Here is a 19,528-nt window from a genome sequence, read left to right on the forward strand (position 1 = left end):
ATGCAAACTACGGGAACTTCAGAAGGACCATAATATGCAAATTTGCAATTTCCCTTATTAATTAACCTATTCAAATAAAATTAAAGTGTATCGCTCTTGATATTCTTGATGATACTCACGAGAATGAAATGACACGATGATTTTAAGAGTATCACATATGGATTTGCCATAGGCTCCTATTTCTCCTACTAATTACGAAATAAACAGATGCTTTTTCCTCTCGAAATAAAAATCTAAAAGTAAAATTAAGAAGTTCATAAACAAAAGAAATCTTGAAGCATTTGAGATAAAATAGCAATTAATTTGATGCGGAATCAACATTTTCGTTTTCAAAAATCGGGAAAACTTCAGCTCTTGTTCTTTAACTGTGATCTTACTATTTTTTTATGGATTTGATAATTGAGCTTAACCAAAGAAAGCATATTTCTTATAGTTTTAAGCTTTATCTTATTCGCAAATTAATAATAGTGGTTTATTCTATAAGTATGGAAGTGAAGATATTAAAACCATTGCATTTAATTGAGTTATGAAAGTAATCACTATTACATTGAGTTTTATGATAAATGTGACCTTTTAATAATGAAGTGAAGAAAGTTTCCAATTGGAATTGGATTAAAGAAATAGTTGTAAAGATAAATGTCTATTAATTCTGCAATCTGTGAAAAATTTCGATTCGTGATCATATCAGATGATGGTTTTTATATCAATAAAAAAGGACATAATCAGTCCCTTTCATTTTAATCAGTCACATCGAATTTTGTATCAAGAGCATGATATTAGATATTGTAGTCTTCGTCATCTTCATTGTAAAAATTATCTTTTTAAGGCTAATTATTAATACTCTTTAAAGCAGAGCTACATTTTAAAATATGTTCACAACAGAATGTAACAACAAATCGTTAATGCTCGTTTAGGGAAGCTAATCTTAATATATCTTCTTTTGATCTGATTTAAGTAGGGTCATTGTAATTCGATTCTTCTTACACATAAAATAGGTCTTGAAAAAATAGAATAAAAGAAATATCAATTTTTGTTTCAGACATTTGACATTCTTAACATTTTCAACAAGTCAACTATTCCCAAAATGACTATTCAACTTGAACAAAAAAGTTCTCAATGTTGTACTTTAAAAAACAAAATAATATATATTAAAAAATCATCTCTCTCCACACTAAAAATATTGCCAATCATTCGTCATAGCTCTTTCTGCAAATCTTTTTACTTATTAAAAAATCCCCATCGAATTCTGAGAAGATTTAACTCAAAATATATATTGCAGGAATCGTGCAACCGTCGCAGAAACCCAACTGTCTCAAATTTCCAGACAGAGTGGAGCTTCTGTGGATCAAGTGCGCAAGATTCATGAGCTTGAATTAGAAAAAGAAGATGCAGAGAGAAAAGCTCGAGCTGCAGAAGAAGCTTTAGAAAAGAAAATTCAGCGTCTCAGAGACACCCAAGAAAAATTGAATACAACAAATGCTCTGAAGGAAGACATGGCAAGGACCAATAGACTGCTAGAATCTCAGAAAGCAGACTTAGAGAAGGAGGTAATTTATAGACCAAAGTATTTTTTTATTAATAATATCTCAATTGGTAATTTTAGTGTGTATTCAAATAAAATGATTTTACAGAATCAATAAACGGAATACACAAATTAGTAACTTATGATGGTAAAGAATTATTTTTGTAGTCAATTTATAATAATTAAAAACTGCTTTCCATTTGCAATCTCTAAACCTGCTAAAATGAATCTAGATAGCTAATTTCTTGATCGTTTGAAATGATTTCTATTTCATGATAATTTTCTTTTAACATAGCTATTTTTAAAGGTCCTTAAATTATATATGAAAGTGAATTATTGTTAAGACGATTCAGATGTCAAATGCCATCAGAAAAGAAAAGTTCTTCAACAAAAAAATATAAAAATGCTCATATTGTGCAAAAGCAATTATTAATTAAAATTACTAAGTTCTGTAATAAATGTATCATTGATGGTGGTAACTCGAAATTTTAAATTAATTGAATGAAGGTTTCAATAAATTAATAAAGTTTTCGATGATTGAAACTAGTATTCTAAGGCTATGAACAAGAATTTGGTTTTTGCAATATAACAAGTGAAAAAAAAATCTAGCTAAAAATTATTGGGAATTGAACTGATCGTTCTATCCCCAGTTGGACTGAACAATATATCTTATTCACTTCCCAATTAAATAAGGTATTTTAAAGTAAAATTTTTTGTACAAATATTTGCAAACAAAATGTCAAAGCAGATAATATATAAAAAAGTGGTATTATCAATCTATGGGGAAAAATTAACTATAGAAATATTATATATATACCGAAATGAAATTTTCCAACCATAATTTTCAACCAAAAAAAGGTATTTAATAGACCCTCTTTTCATGTAGGTGGAAGAACAACGTAGTCTTCTCATGAAAGCAGATGCAAAGGCTGCTGAGCTAAGAAGCCAGGTTGATAAAACGGATAGAGATTTAGTATCTCTGAGGAAAGAGTGCAATCAACTGCGAAATGATGTAAGGTTTTTTAAATGCTATCTCTCAATTTATTGATCTTTCTTTTTTTTATCATAATACAGGGTAAGTAGAAATGATGGGCCCAATTTTTAAAAAAATCATATTTTCGAAACTACTGCACACATTACAATAAATAATACATGAATTTGAAGCGATATATACCAAGTTTTTTTCAGTTACAAATGTTCGATGTGTGGGACCCTCTTGTTACACGGTACACGGCTTGTCCAGTTCGTTCCAAACATTTTGTAACATCACTCTTCTGAATGTAATACTATCCATGGTTCCAGAATCACGGTTCTGAAAAAAACTTGGTATAATTCGCTTTAAATTCAAGTATTATTTATTGTAATATGTGCAGTAGTTTCGAAAATATGATTTTTTTAAAATCGAATCTATCATTTGTACTTAACCTGTATTATTCTAAATTAACAGGAATTTTTTTATTAAGTATGGAGATTAAATATAACTCATCAGCACCAAAATTATTAACTGAAAGCATATTGCATAAAAAAAGAAAAGATACCAATTTTGTCTCACTTTCACCACGTTAAAATAGGTCAAGCTTTTGTTCGCCAAGTCAAAGTCAAAGCTTTCTTGATTATCACGCACTTGCAAAAAAAAAAGATACATATTTGGACAATAAATACTTTACCTCCATTTTTATTTAATTCAACAAATATATCTCTTTTAGGAAAAGGCAGCTTCATTCTTATCCTGTTTGAATTTTTGTTTGGTTGTTTATTTATTTAAAAAAAATTTATGTGCACTCATACAGCATACAAAACACTATGGAAAAGAAAAACTAAACAAATGTAGGTTTTTATGAAAATAACCTGATAATTTTAGCATATTTTTGTGCAACGATATCATTATAATTGTATGATACATTCGTTCGTTATGATACATTTTTTTCGCATATTTAATCTACACATATATTCATTTTAAAGGTAGAAATGCATCTTCAATAGCAATGATTAAAATCCTGCAACCTCATTGTATTAATTCAAATTGGTTGCTGTTATTATCTGTAAATTTATAAATAAATTCTATTAAAGAAATTATTTATTATATTCAGTAATTAAATTATTCTAATTATTATTCTGTTAATTCTAATATATTAATTGATACAAAACAAAGCATTCAACATAAATTTCCACAAAATGAAGCAAATGAAAACGGATAGATTTGTTGTCAAATGGAAAAATAGATTAGACTCTGAATCAACTCGATAGAGAGCTTCGATATAGGTAAAAATAATTTTTAAACTGGAATTACATTTTTAGTAATTAATTTAAATTGGATATAATTTATTACTTTTTACTGATATTTAAGAATCACACGATAACGAGTGTCAAATTTCTTTATTCAGCGTGGAAATTATAATATTTTAAAAATTAACTTTTGATTTTAATCGACGATATCGTGACAATGAATTTTGATCTAAAACAATGAACATTAACCTAAAGAAATTGTTTTAATCCAAATACATTCGAGTTATTTAAGGAAATCTGTTTGTTCAATTATACAATTTACATCGCATACTACATCTTACAAAAAAAAATTAAAAATTAATATTGTCGATTCGTAGAAAACAATTTCGCAACATTAGATGTGCAAAAAAATTTGTAAAAATAAATTTGCCACATTTTTCGATGAAATTAAAAAAAAAAGACTTAGATTTGATTTCAATCCTCGAAAAATTCAGGTAGTAAGTATGAAAAATTACAATTCTTACTCGTTTATATTGGCCAAATTGGATTCATTCTTTTTCTGCTACTCTACCAAAAATTTCTCTAATACAAATTCAAAGCGAAAATAGAGGAGACAAAATTCAAAACAAAAAATGTTTAACAAATATAAGAAGAATTACTTTATGTCTAATAGCTATTTGGTGCCGTATAAAATTGTTATGGTTGATATTATTTTCTCTCTTTCAAACCAGTTGGAAGAAGAGAGGAGTCGTTTGAAGCAGAGCACCGATCAACGACAGACAGAAATAAATTCCAGCTGGAACAGAGAGAGGGAGGAACTCAGGAGACAAATAAACGACCTCAAGAACCGAATCGAACAACTCCAGCGCCAGATCACAGAGAACGAGAAGATATTCATTGAAAAAGTGAGCATTGAAACACCTGTTAACTTCAACCCAGTGCAGATATGAATTAAAAACTCCGTTAAAAAAAAAAAAAAAAAAAAAAAAAACTCCTGCTATCACATGAATTATACAGAGAATTTTTTATCAAACAATTTAGACGATGATTCTATGTTGAAACCATTTTTGAAGAATATTTTTAACAAATCTACATGCTAAATTTTTCTAAATGTAATCAGTTACATTACTGAAATTTGATGTACTTGTGACTTCTGAACAACATAAAAAAAAAACTTTGTAAGAGCATTATATGTAAGTTATTGAACTTCTAAAAAAGATCAATAATATTAACGAAAAATATATGTAAAAATATTATTATCGATTTTAAAACTTTTAATAAATGCACTTACATTTTTTATATAAATCTTTTGCTCTTGTATCGAATGAAGTGAATAAAACGAACAGCATAAACTCGTTGTTAGCGTTTTTCAGGTATAGTTCATATTATATATTGAAAATGAATTTACAGAATTCATTCTGTAGAAAAATTATAAAGTTGAACAAATCACACTCTTTGCATGTGCATGATATACTTGATTTACGTAATGCACTGCTTCGTTATTCAATGTAATTGTTACAAATCAAATATTCTTTTAACATAATATCATTAACTTTCTTGAAACGCTATCATGTTTAAAAAATTCTAAAATCATTCTTGATTGGTAATTCCTTTATTAGGAATCTCGATTGCGTGAAGAATTCAAGCGGAAGAAGGAGAACGCTGTAAGGGAGGCTCGAGAAAAGGGAGAGGCGGCTTTGGAATTGGCCCGCGAAGATGAGAAAATCGCCAAGAACAAAGCTCAGGAGCTCACGGAGAAACTGGACAAAGTACGTAATAAAGTTCTTTTTCTTTTTTATAAAAGACAAAATATTTGGTAATATGATGAATATCGTATAGTAGCAATTATATCTTCGGAAGTTATACCTTGGATTTCGTTGTCCAATATCTTAATTTCAAGAAAAAATAATTGTGTTCTTCAACTGTTTAACATTCAATATTTTTTATATACATCTTGTTTTTCAATTAATTTCACAATAAGAAATACAGATTATTCAGTCTGAAGCAAAATTATAGAGAAATTGACTTTTAAGTAATGCAAAACTTAGTAATATGTAATATTAGTTCATTAATTTATAAGAAAGATAAACTATATATATTATTTTATAAATATAGCAGGGGTCCATGCTTTCATGCGGATTTTTAAATTCCTAAATTTTGAGAATTTATATGCTCACATACCTGGAATAAGTGAAATCCTGCTTACATGAAAAGTTTCTTAATACAAAGAAGTGCATTAAATTGTATGTTTATTTTTAGTATATGGAATAGCCGCTCTAATCATGGCTTAACAACTAATTTAAATATTTTTAGAAGTATTATATTGACTCAATCAATAAAAAAAATATATTTCTCAAAAATTTACGAAATCTAACTTTTTATGCAGTACCGTGCTATCAATCACATTTAACAAAAAATATTCTTGACACCACAACATTTTAAACCCAAAAGAATAAAACATTTTTATTAAGTTAACAAATGTTAAAAATCCCTATTTTATAAGAATTTTACAACTAAATTCAAAATCTCGAGAGAGATCTTAAGGGATCATTTGGGAAATGAAACAATGCAGTGTCGTGTTATGTTTTCATACTGTGCCTTAAAATGAACTTACATAGAACCCAATTTATGTTAAATAGCTATAACTCTGTGAATTTCAGCCATAAAATAGTGTATTATTTTATCACCTCTTTTAGTGTATTAACAATTTGTTTCTCCTGAATATGGCTAATAGGACAATGAACCGAATAAAACGTTAGAATTCTTTTTAAAATACATTTATTGGGACAAACATAAAATATAAGTATTTTCATTATTTAAGCATTTTTTTTTTTTACTGGAAAAATATGCTAATTTGTAATACCTAATACTTTAGCAACTAATTATTGGACTAAGATAAGAGCGGACACTCTGTTGATAAGTATATGGATAGTATTACATTTTAGTATTAAATAGATTGATAAAAATAACGCGACACTGCACTAAGAACTTTTATAATTTTTCATTTATACTTCATGCTCTAGTATATGCAGAAATGGTGCAGAGCAGGCTACCCCCTACTGATGTCGGGACATGCCTGCTATGGGAGGCGTTGTATGGTGGTTGGTGATGGATCTTAGGACTTAACCTAGTTCCCGCAAAGTCGCGATTTTCCGGTCATTCATATTTATCATAAATCGTCGAGGGGGAGGGGGGGGATCGGAGAAACCTTTTATGGTTATTCATACTCCATTCATCAAATTTATAATGGTCATAATCTAAGTAAAAAATTTGCCGATCGTTGAAGTAAAAAATGTAATGTATGTGATTAGGTGCATAACTTTTTAAAATCATTATTCTGAATTTTAATTTCTTCGTGATTTAATGCATTTAATGTAGCAATATTTTTTAATACATTTCATATTCCTTTTTTCAGTTGGAGAACAATTTGCGAGAAGCCAACGAGAAGTCTCGCAAAGTGGCGTCCGAGCACCGTCGAGAGAAAGAGGAATGGAAGAAGGAACGTGATAACCTGGAGTCCGAGATCCATGCTGAGGTGAAGAAACGTGAGAAGGCTGAGAGGGAGTCGGAACAAATACTCAAGCAAAAGGAAGAAGAGCTACTGCTCAGCAAAGAGAAAGTGGTCGCCATGGAAAGGGAGCAGAGGAGGATGCAGATGCAGTTGGAGGAGGTGGAGAACCTCCAACAGAAGATCAGAATCATGGAGCAGGAAGCTGATAGAATGAAGGACGAGTATGAACACCTAACATCTAGAGTAAGAGTCTCTCATTATGGTCTCACTTTTTGTCCGATGAGCGTGGCAAACAGGCCTGAAAGTTTGAAATGTAGTATTTTTAGGCCTGAACATGATCACAAAATTTGCAGAATCTGAAATTCAAATTAATTCCTATTAAAAAATAATCTGAATCGGCAGTTCATAAATTATACCACTCAACATGTTCCTGATCTTCAGCTGCTTTTATAATTTGAGACATGCTAAAAGAATGTATGTTTGATTTCTGTTCTATATGTGAAGTTTTGAAGGTATGATATTAGAACATAGCTATTAATACCACTCAACATGGATTATTTCAGCGTCAATGAACAGCATTGTTTCACCCTTCTTTCATCAATATAATTGATAACATCGCAATAACGATCGCTTAGCGATCATAACTTAAACCCAGCTTATAAAATATAAACATGCTAGAACTTATTAGGTAAGAAAGATAGACAAATATATGAGTATATAAATCAAACATTTAAGACAGATAAAGCCTAATATTGTAAATTATTTATAAGCTATACATTTTTGTAAAGTCATCCAATAAGGTCAAATTACAGTAGTAGATATCCTACTCTATAAAATTTGATTGTACACATTCTCATTGTAAAATGATTCAAACTAATAAAATATTCTTGTCCTTTCAGGAGAAGAAGTATATTTAAACTTCTTAAATTTATGGAAAAACTGCATTTCTTTTCTTCCTTTTATTAGGAAAAGATACCAATTCTATGAAAATATATTGGACTAATAAGCAAATATAGAAATATTTCTTGCCGCTGACACAACAGTGACAAAATCGAATTATACGATGTGATTATTCATAATATAATAAATATCATTGTAGAGGCGCTTATAACGACTCATATTCAGGATCTATTCAGTATTTTGCTGTTCTTCAAATGACAGGCATTTTTTATAAATGGAGCTACGAAAAAAATTTCAACGAGTTTGCTTGTTTACTTCAGCAAAAATAAACAATTGTATGTTAGTTATGCATGTTTTTATAACAATGAAGCATTCAACGAAAAATGTCAAGGATGCTTAAAATTTACAAGATTAATATCACTAAATCATAGGGTAGAGCATGCGGTTTAATTTGCTAGACACTGTTTACTTTTATTTTGTAATCTTGACTTATTAAAAGTTTAAATTGAATTTTTGGATTACAGTATGACCAGTTGGAAGACGACTTTGTAAAAACAAAGGCAAAACTCGTCGAAGAAAAAGAAGATGCTGAAGCTAACCTAAGCAGGATAAGAAAAGAATATAATGAGCTGAATTTCGAATTCAAATCAGTGAAAGAATCTTACAACAATAAGCAAGATAGCTGGATTAAGGAGAAGCTGGATTTACAAGTAAGAACTTGTTTTTAAAGTCTTACGAATGACAGTAGTGATATAATATACGTTCGGGATGGGAGGGTCATAGGTTCGAGATTCATTCAAAGATCAGTCATGTGCGTAGATTTGGGGTAAATAAAATTTATTGAAACGAAGCGTCCTCTTTTGAGTTCTGTGAGGAATTTCGGAAAAAGGATGTCGATTCAAGTGGTATCTGATAACAGTTAAAAATTTAGATTTTTCTCCAAATTTCCTGATTTGGAGAATTTTAAGATAGAATGCTAATTTAGCCAACCAATATTAATTTCGTAACGTTATAATGCTATAACTTTAGGTTACAGATTATGCTCTTGCAAATGCATTGAAATATGTGTCTGAGCTTTATAGGGCCAGATAATAAACAAAATATTTATATTATTTTATTACAACTCTTCTTTGTTAATCTTGAATTGCTGTGGCTTAGCGATAAATTATCGATTTCAGAGCCAAAGAGCTTCAAGTGTGAAACTTGATTCCCCCTAGTCGTGTATGCAAACCTGGCTGATCTTAAGTATAGCATAGTAGGTCGAACGTTCCTCCGTTAGTGTGATGCAGAAGCTTGAAGAGGGGCCTTCTGTACAAATGTCGTAATTGTTATCTGAGCGGAATTCAAAACTATAAAATTACCGTACCAAACATACTTCGTGTTGTTTCCAAAGAAACGATATATAATTAAAGTAAATTAATCTTAATTTATATTAATCATAAAAGGCATTAAAAGTACCTTATATTTCAATGATTTTTTAAAACTTTCTATAAAAGCTAAAACTGATCCTTGTGTCATCAGTATTAAACTGAGAATCGATTCGAATTTCTACTTTATCTTTTTTTAATTCCAGCTCATATATAATGAAAAAGAAGTAATATATATATAAAACAATAGAAATATAAATAATTCTTTCAAATAAAAACAGCATTTTCATAGAAAGAATTTGTTATGCTCATGTAATTTGAAAACCAAATATATCATAGAAAATATATCTTAAACTCAATGAGCGAAACATATCATTATTTCAAATTTATATTTAAATAAATGCTTTTTAGAATTTAAGTATAGCTTAGCAAAATGCAATTATTTCAATGTAATATTATTAATAGATCGAACATCTATTTTGAAGATATAAAACCTAAAGTTTATTTGTAAAGCTTGCTATCGATATATCTATCGATTAATTATTAAAACAGTTATAATTATTATTTGTCCTTGTGATTTATTATGAGATTTTCATTCTCATTCAAGCTCACAACATCACATTCTTTTAAAATATGTAATTATGAAAACTAGTTTAATTGTATCAACTCTCAAATCAATAGTAACTTCTATTCAAAAATGGAAGTATTTAATGTGTTTTTTTCATTTCAGGAGAGAGTGAAAGAATTAACAAGACGCCTGGAAAGATTAAAATCTGTAGAACAAGAGAAAAGAAGTCTTCAAGATCTAATCGAAGAAAAAGGAACACTTATTGAATCATATAAAAAAGAAGAGAAATATCTGAAAGAGGAGAGAGAAAGGCTTATGAAGAAGGTGAGAGCATTTTATTTAAGGATAAATCGGGTTTAATAAACAAAATGGTCGATTTTTTCCGGGGGGGGGGGGATTTTGGTTTTAAAAGTTTCATTGCAAATTCACAGCATTACTTAAATAAATTTAATCTGATTTATAATGCTTTCGTTTACAAAGAAGAAATAAGTCATGCTACAGATAATAAAAAAAACTTTTAAATGTTCGTAACGTTTATAAGCATAAAAGAAAATTTTGAATACTTATTTTAAATCCGTACCACCTATTAATATCGTAGATACCGTATTTTTCAAGTATGATATCAATGAAATTACAAGTTTTGTTTCAAATACAAAATCTCGTAAATATTTTATAAATGTTTTTGCAATTAATAACCACAACATTTAAACAACGTCTTACATTTAGGTATTCTGATGATCAATTCAGTTGAAAACTAACCAAAATGTTAACCGGACAGAATAGTAGTAATAGACCCACAACTCCATTTAATCATTGTAATAAATATTCCATAAAATAACAGTAATTACAGACCGACCTTGAAATGCTGAAATTTTAAGTATCATTATGAAAGTTTGACTCATAAAACTTGAGATAATATTTTTAATTACACCGAAGATAATTTTTATATATTAATCTGAATATCACAAAGCCCACAGCAGCTACCACCGAAAAAACAACAATTAACTACTACAAATTTCTCATCCTTAACTTAGAAATCCCAATCAATATTTTATTGGCGATTGATTCAATGTACATAAAATGCATACGATTGTTTTAAATGCAATTACATAAAATCACTTCTATAGTTACAAACTTGAAAAGATCTGCGAGCATTTCCTAAGATTTATAATTTTCAATGATTTGAAGAGGATTTGGTATCATTTATTTAATCAGTACAACTGTTAATAAGACAATTTAAACACCATCTAAACAATATACCTTCTTGTTTCCATGCATATTGAAATAAAGCACTTTACTTCTATAATGATACATTTAGCAAAAAAATATTCGAATACATTTTATATTAATAGATATCAAGCTTGTTTCAACCTTGAAATTAGCAAGTATGAAATCTCTCCATTAAAAAGTTTTATTCGTAAATAATTTGTTTTATTATTTAAATTAATATTATTTTATTATTAAAATCTAATAATAAATTCTGTCAATGTTAGAAAGTATGACATAGGAAAAAATTCCAGTTTTAAAGATAAAAATCTCACATCCGTAAAGTATTTTTGAATGCTTAATTAAAATATCTTATCAATTGAAGAAAAACTATAATGTAAAATAAAACTCAATAACAGATATTGGAATAGATCTTATTCCATATCAAAATGAATAACATTTCAACCTCATTCACTCTATGCTAGGTCGAAGCACTTGAAGCCGTGGATCGGTCTTCGGCATGGCAGCACATCTCGACAGGTGATTCGAAGCTGGACAATCAGATGGAGGCTCTAAAGCGCGACTACGAAGGCCGGATGACTCTCATGTCCTCCGAGATCACCAGTATGCAGACACAAATAGCCAGTCTGGCTGAAGAAAGAGATCGTCTCAAATCGCAACTGTCTTCGGTAGAGAGAAATGCGGAAGAAATGAGGACTGGTTCTTTAAAGAGGGAAAGGGCCAGACATCGGGAAGAGGTCAGTGAGATTGCCTCAAAATTCATTGGATTGGAAATCTGGATAATTGTATTTCAGTGGAATGATCTAAATTTGACTGGTATTGAAATGTTTTATTAAACTTTTTACAGAAATTTTACAAATTAAAGATTTTATTAACTAATAATTGAATTTTTGTACTACTTTTGCGGATATAATGAGTTAAATAGATGTAATACTAAATTACAAAAAAAAAAATTATGGAAGATATTCCCATTACTCAAAAAGTTCATTCTTCTGTTCTTTTTATTTATATTTTGAAGATTTATAAGCCATCAAAATATCGTTTATTTAATAATTTATATTGTTTATTAAGGCTGATGCAGCTCGGCGCAAAGTGCAGGAGCTCAGATATCAGCTGGAAGATGTCCGTGAACAGCTGGACGACGCACAGTTAGAAAACAAGAATCTAAAATTACAGATCGAGACAGATAAGAATGGATTTGAAATTCAAATCTCGGAGCTGAAATCTAAGATAAATCAGGTAGTTTCCCTTTATTCCTTTCAGTTTTGGTTCATGCAGAATATTATCTATGCCACACTATTTTCAATATTTTTTATTAATAAAGAGAAAACTAAATAAAGGAAAATCATAAACATAAAAGGAAAAAATAGGGATAATTTTTAATTTACAAAGAGAAAAAACTTTCACATTGTGTACATTTTCTGCCTTTTTTTTTCTCATGAGAAATTATTTAGAGTTTTATTTATGTAGCGCTTTTAAAATTTAAGAGAGTTATTTACTCAAATATAGGGCGTTCCAAAAAAAAAAAAGGAACAAACACCTTAAACATTGCACCTGAACATATATTTCCAGTTACAAAGTTTCAATAAATAAAATGATCAATTGTAAATAAATACTTCGACTTTTGTCGAGGTTAATAATAAAAAATTTAAAAAATTATTTTTTTTATATAGGCCCCTAATGGTAAAAGAATAATTTAATAAAAAGTTCCTGTCACATTCATCTATGCACATGCAAAGATTTCATGCTTCTATCTACAAAATTAGCAGAGATATGTCTATTTTTATATTTAGATAGTATTATACAAATTTAGATGGAGATATTTATTTCAGAAATGCAAAATGATTTAATACAGAAAAACTGTTACGGACAAATAGTTGAACAGTTAGTTTTGCATCCAATGATCACGACTCGAAAGAAATTGATTAATCACACATGTTGTTGTTCATTTCGATTGTCCAATAGTTGCAACTACGACTATTTAAAGAATGAAAAGAAATTTTGGAAATTGAATGTTTGAGACATCTAAGAGAATTGGTGGAATATCTCACAGGGATATAAAATTTTTTTCTTCACAATTTTATGCGTAAAATGAAGGCCTTTAAAAGAATGAAATATTTCAGTAATGAGAAAGATTTTGAAATGCAGTCCATAATCATAATGCTAAACTAGTTGTAAAAGAAAATAAAATCGTTTCCCGAAATCCAGGCAATTTTTTGGGAAGTGCATTTACAGAAGAGTTTACGTTTGCAAAATGCGAGAAATTTAATTTTTTTGGAGAGGCGTTATATAAGTAATAAAGAAATTGACATTTTACCTTATTTTTCAATTTACCCTTAAGCTTTGTCTCCCACCTGGGGGCACTTTAGATATCAGTATAAAAAACTTCCAGTATGGGAGTTTGTTTTCGCCATCTTGGTGAGTATAGAAATGGTATAGGTTTTAGCTATTCCTTACCGACGCTGGTACGTGTCTTTTACGGAAGAGATTGTGCCGTAGTTGGTGATGACTTTTAGGAATAAACTATAGTCCCAGCTTATGTTAACACGGCGTTCTGATCATTCAGTTTTTTTTTCCGTATGCCTGCATTAATATCTAGTGTTTGAGGTGATTATAAAAATTAGAAACCTAAAACTGATTCAGATCTGATGTTTTTTAAAGTCTACGCAATAATACGCTAAATACTTGCTCTTTATTGCGCATATTTTTTCCTAGCTGGAAGAGCAGAAGATTCTGGAATCGACGAGAGGCCAGACGCGCAATATCGCCAAAACGCGTCTGGAACTCACATGGGAGAAGGAGAGGACCGAATTACAGAATCTTCTGTCCGAGAGTCAGAAGATGGTGACTGATCTGAAAGAGCGTGTGGCGAAGACGGAAACCGAGAGACAGAAGGAGAAACAAGCCATCAGGAAGCAGCTGCTGGACATGAGAAGCGCCACAGAGAAAGACCACCAAGACAGCAGGAGAAAGATGAGCGAGGTAATTTCGAAAACCCACCAACGAATATGAATTTTTTTTGGCATTTTTATGCATACATAATTTGAATTTGTAAAGAAAACATTAAGTGATTACATTAGTGAACATTAAGTGACTACATTCTTTATAAAATACTTAAACCGTCTAAAGGGAAACCTAAAGTCTGAAGTTACGGCTCGATACTCGATACGGCTCGATATTTTAATGTTCAATAAAAAAAATCTAAACCTATTTAAAAAAATACCTATCTTACTTATTTGAATTACAATCTACCTTTATTTTTCGAAATCTTGAATCACTTATCATCTTTGTTTTAGAATATGAATGATTTGATTCTGAATTGAATGCGATTTTAGAATTTGTGTCCGAAATTGGCCAATGTAAGAACAATTTCTCATATGATATTATGTCAATCGCATTGGATTTTCTTTTTGACATTCAAAATTTAATTTTTTCAGGGATAATTCTGGGATTATATTAATGTAGATACAAAAAAAATGAGTTGTCATCAGTAATTCGAATTATAAAATAGCATATATTGAATGATTCAGATATCTTAGGATAAGTTTTAATAAAGGGGACAATTTAGTCATTTTTTTTTTTTTTTTTTTTTTTTTTTGTATAAGGATGCATGAGCATAAATTAAGCGTCGAAGCACAAATATGAAACAGACAGGCTATTAAATTTGGAATGTTTACTTATAAAATTATTGACAATGGTTTGTTTATAGACATGTTGTAAATCATTATTCAAAATGGTAATCGTCAGCAGTAATTCATGATTGGCGAGATAATTAAATTACTATTTTGGTCATCCTTTTAATATTGTAATTTTTGAACTATACACAGGGGTGTTTGTGCTCCGGGGAAACCCCGGAATTCCGGGGATTTTGAACTTCGATACCCGGAAATTCCGGGGATCGTCGTTCAAAAGGAATAATAATGAATTATTTATTTTGATCTGGGTAATTTTGTTTGCTTTGAAAGCAGAAAACGCAAGGTCAGTGTGTGTGGTGAAAACTTTTCCTTTCTTTCTCCAAAGGCAGTGATAATGCGTGAAAAGGGGGAAAAAACTTCTTTTTTGTTCTTTCCTTATTGCGAGTTATGACTCATTCCCCCGGTTCTCGGACATTCTCTTCTGGATTCTTTTCGGCAAGTAGTGGCGGCAGAAAAAAAAGGGAGAGACTTCGTTCGACCAGATGTGCGATCACGTGACCTGGGTTCAAAGGTCTTAATTTTGCAAAATTAATGGTTATTAATTTTGCAAAAAAAGCAATTCATTGAACTTTTATAATTAGGTCATTCAATACTTCATAATCGTAATTTTTCATTTCTCCCCCCCCCCCCCTTCTCGAAACTCCAAAATGTCGGTAGTAAGTCCGTAAAAGTTTCAGGGGATTTTTTGGGGTCCCACAAACACCCCTGTATACACCACTCAGTCTTTTAACACTGTCAAATATGAATTAACTTTATTAAGCGCATTTTAAATGTTAATTGTAAATACTGCTAGAAAAAAAGAACCTATCATCGATGATGTAATTTTTTTTTTTTTTTGTCTATTTCTTGAGTTTGTTCCTGAAAGCTTCAGTTGTACTCATACATTACCAATTAAAATGTTTGTTGTAATGTGCACTATTATTCTTCCCATTTGCTCAATGAGTTCTGAGTCACATTGAATATAATGCAAATAACTGCAGATCTGATGTGATTTTATATTTGTATTTTCAAAATCTCTAGTTGCTTTTTTTTTCGATATTACATCTTATATTACCTACTATAGCTGCACAGCAGCCTACTGGAGATACGAGAGAATCATGCCAAATTAAGAGGATTATACGACCGAATGAAGAAGGAACGAGAAATTCTGTTGAAGGAACGCGAAGAATGGAGACAGAGGTTGCAGACGGCCATTCAGCTGCACTCCAAGATCAGCGATATTGTGAAAGACGTGAGTAAATAAATAACCACAAATCACAATACCAACAGAAGAATTATTTTTTGTAGAATTATTTGAGTAACGTTATTTCTATTTTAGGTTGAGAAAGTGAGTGCTGACGTGGCTACTAATGCAAATAAACCCAATATGCCACTGACCCAAGAATTCAAAGATACGATGAATAAGGTAAACACATTTTTAATTGGAATATAAATATGTAGCAATTTAATAAATCAACTAGTTTCAGAATACGTTTTGTCAAATACTATTATACAAATATAAGAAAAAATGTTTCTTCAAAATTTGTATTGCATGTAATTTCGTCCTTTTATTATGGATCTATTAAACATAAAAAAATAAATATATTTTTAAAAAATTCACAATTCAAAATATTGATAGTATGTTTCAAATATGCTTTCAAATCAAAGTCATTTTGTATTTCTTTTAGTATCTAAATAGAAGGAGAGTATTTTTTTTATATATATTTTTCCTTTTATTTTCAAATGAGGCTGAAGATGTGGAAAAGAAAATTGTTTCCAACTTTATTTGTCAAATGATAAAATATACTTAATAAAACAAATGAGCAATTTTAGATAAGAATAGAAATTGAAAGATTAAATAAAATAATAATTTTCTACGATGAATAAAGGAAAGATATAAAAATCATGTTGTTGAGTGAATATTACAATTAGGAAATTAAGAATTGGCGCAATATGCATAAGTGCACATAAGTGCAACATTTGTCTAGGTTACAATCTGCTACAGGTGATTAAAAACGTTATTTAGGCTTTGCTTATAATTTCCAAAAATAGAAGGAAACGAATAATTATGTTTTTTGGGGGGAACAACTGATTTATAATTACCTACTTGCAGTATCCATTACATAAAATTCCATTGCTAATAAATAAGTTACTATCAATGAATCAGCCTTTTTAAGCAAATGTTTCATGTGTTTACAAAATTCCCTCATTAAAGCGTAGCTTAATTTATAAATATTTAACTGAAGATTTTCCTCTTTCTCATGAAATTTTTACAAAAGTACTTCCTAAGAGGCAATCTGCCTTTTGAATACTCACAATATCTCTATTACAAAAGAAATAGAATAGCAAAGTAATCATACGCGAATAATTATATTGGTTATAGAATTCTTTCTTTCTTATATGCGTTTGAAACTTATTCTTTATATTTTTTGAATAATATTATATAGGCTTTAATTTAGTGATTTTTTCAGATATCTTTACTGAAAATTCTTATTGCAATTACAGATAGAGATCATATTATAAAATGACCATTTTTTTCAATTTTAAACAACAGGAACTTTATTATCCATTTTCAATCTCTGTTATAGATAAAGCAGAGTTTCATGGAGCTTCAGAAATCAGCAGAAATTCTAAAGGAAGATGAACGCCTTAAAAGGACCACATCGTTCAGAAGGTGAGAAGTTCTTGAGTTTTAGGAACGAAAAAAATTAATCTTGAAAATTACTGAGGAACGAATTTTATGCAAGTAAAATGTTTTAAGCTAGTTTTACAGCCATTTAAATATTTCGATAAATAAAATGTTATTATTGTAAATTATGTGAAAGCAACGATTTTGAAAGGCATTATTTGGGGGAAAAAAGAAGTGGCAGTAATTCGCCCCTTTCAGTCAATTTTATTGGAAAACTTGATTATGGTCACTCTCACAATTGACGAACTGAACTTGCAAGGATACACAACTAGAATCTAGGCAAATAGAATATCATTCAGTTTTTACATAGTAAATGATATTTTTAAAGCAACGGAAGCTGCAGAGTATGTGTTAAGTATTAATAAAACATAGTCTGTAGTTCTTAGTTTCTTTGTAATTAACTTGCAGAAAAACAGTCGATAAAAACTAAAAAAAGCGAAATATTCACATTTTCTTAAATTTTTTGTGGATTATCATCTAAAAGCTGAGGGAAGACTTATTTTCCTCTGAGTGACAGGAAATTAGAGTAATCTGATTAAAGTTGTCGGATAAGATAATAATGGTTATTCTTTATGATGGACATATTGTAGAAATTGTTAAAATATATATAAAAAAATCTTAACTAATTTTTTGGTTTATTTCAATTTTATTTTCAAGCAAAGGATGATGCAAACAACGAATGCAAGTACTATGGGTGAAATTCCAAAATATGATGAGTTTGTCAAAGTTTTAAGATACAGCCATGATTATAATACATAACTACGAGACTATTGCGAAAAAATTTTAAATAACAGACTTGATGCATAACTATACATTCTTTTTAATAAAACGTGATTTTAGAATACAAATTTTAAAATTTTTATCGCAATTTTTATTTTAAAGGATTATAAAGATTCCATAAAATTTTCGCGAAATAATCCATATCCTTTTCTCTCTAGGGCTGTCTCAGCTCAGGACGTCAGTCACTCTCAAGATCCCATGCAGAGATGGAACAATCCTCAACGAATAACCAATTATCCCGTGGCTCCTCCCAGCATGATCATACGTCCACCACCAAGACAGAAAGCCCTGCAAAGAAAGTCCATGTCCCTGGACCATGCTTTGTCAGGCACCACTCACGAACAGAGACTTAAGATCTGGGAGTCGGAAGGAGAGAGTATTACTTCCACTCCCGCAGGAAGTCTGTTGAGTCTGGGTGGATATGGATATGAAACGGATTCATCGTTGCCCGATTCGGAATACAGGTAAAAATTTACTACATTTGCATATTTTCAGGTAAATTAAAAACTGACAAAATATCTGACACCGCTATAGCAGAAGATCTATTAAATAACCCAGACATTAATTCCTCACTCAAATTCCATGAACTAAGTATGATTAAGTTAATTTGATTTCTATGAATGAAGAGCTTATTTCAAAATAAGGGGTGGTTTTCCGAAGAATTTCAGCTGATGTTCATGTAACCTGCGTTGTGTTTAATTAATAAACCAATACTCGCATTTGGCAAGGGTTTCTACAACTAAAATAAAAACAATAAAAAGCAGTGAACTCATGTGAAACTATTTACAATTCTTTTATACAATAATTTGCTGTCAGAAATTAGCAAAAAAAAATTTCATTGACTGATTCTTGAATCATTTAGTACTACAATCTACTGAAATTCATCAACAATAAACGCACTTAAATTAAAAGAAGCAATTGATCCCACAAAAACACACCTCTCCATCTTTCTTTTCGTGAAACTTGAATCAAATCTTAAAAAGTGTTAATAGAACTTTTTCACAATTTTTGAATTTAGTGAAATTATTTCTGAAACAATAATTCTGAGCGAATTAATAAATATA

At 29.8% G+C, this 19,528-nt stretch overlaps 1 protein-coding gene across 1 annotated transcript in view; it reads left to right on the forward strand.

Annotated features, from left to right (window-relative positions):
- Positions 1 to 19,528, forward strand: part of LOC129975118 (trichohyalin-like) — a 65,632-nt gene that overhangs the window by 42,535 nt on the left and 3,569 nt on the right. Inside the window, exons 11-24 of the mRNA XM_056088062.1 lie at positions 1,280 to 1,547; positions 2,409 to 2,534; positions 4,480 to 4,653; positions 5,368 to 5,517; positions 7,164 to 7,502; positions 8,684 to 8,869; positions 10,257 to 10,418; positions 11,786 to 12,058; positions 12,393 to 12,560; positions 14,037 to 14,303; positions 16,080 to 16,247; positions 16,335 to 16,421; positions 17,584 to 17,669; positions 18,623 to 18,928. Coding sequence (XP_055944037.1) covers positions 1,280 to 1,547; positions 2,409 to 2,534; positions 4,480 to 4,653; positions 5,368 to 5,517; positions 7,164 to 7,502; positions 8,684 to 8,869; positions 10,257 to 10,418; positions 11,786 to 12,058; positions 12,393 to 12,560; positions 14,037 to 14,303; positions 16,080 to 16,247; positions 16,335 to 16,421; positions 17,584 to 17,669; positions 18,623 to 18,928 — 2,760 coding nt within the window. The remainder of the gene's footprint in view (positions 1 to 1,279; positions 1,548 to 2,408; positions 2,535 to 4,479; positions 4,654 to 5,367; positions 5,518 to 7,163; positions 7,503 to 8,683; positions 8,870 to 10,256; positions 10,419 to 11,785; positions 12,059 to 12,392; positions 12,561 to 14,036; positions 14,304 to 16,079; positions 16,248 to 16,334; positions 16,422 to 17,583; positions 17,670 to 18,622; positions 18,929 to 19,528) is intronic.

This window comes from Argiope bruennichi, chromosome 7 (assembly GCF_947563725.1).
Source record: "Argiope bruennichi chromosome 7, qqArgBrue1.1, whole genome shotgun sequence".
NCBI classification, from domain to species: domain Eukaryota; kingdom Metazoa; phylum Arthropoda; class Arachnida; order Araneae; family Araneidae; genus Argiope; species Argiope bruennichi.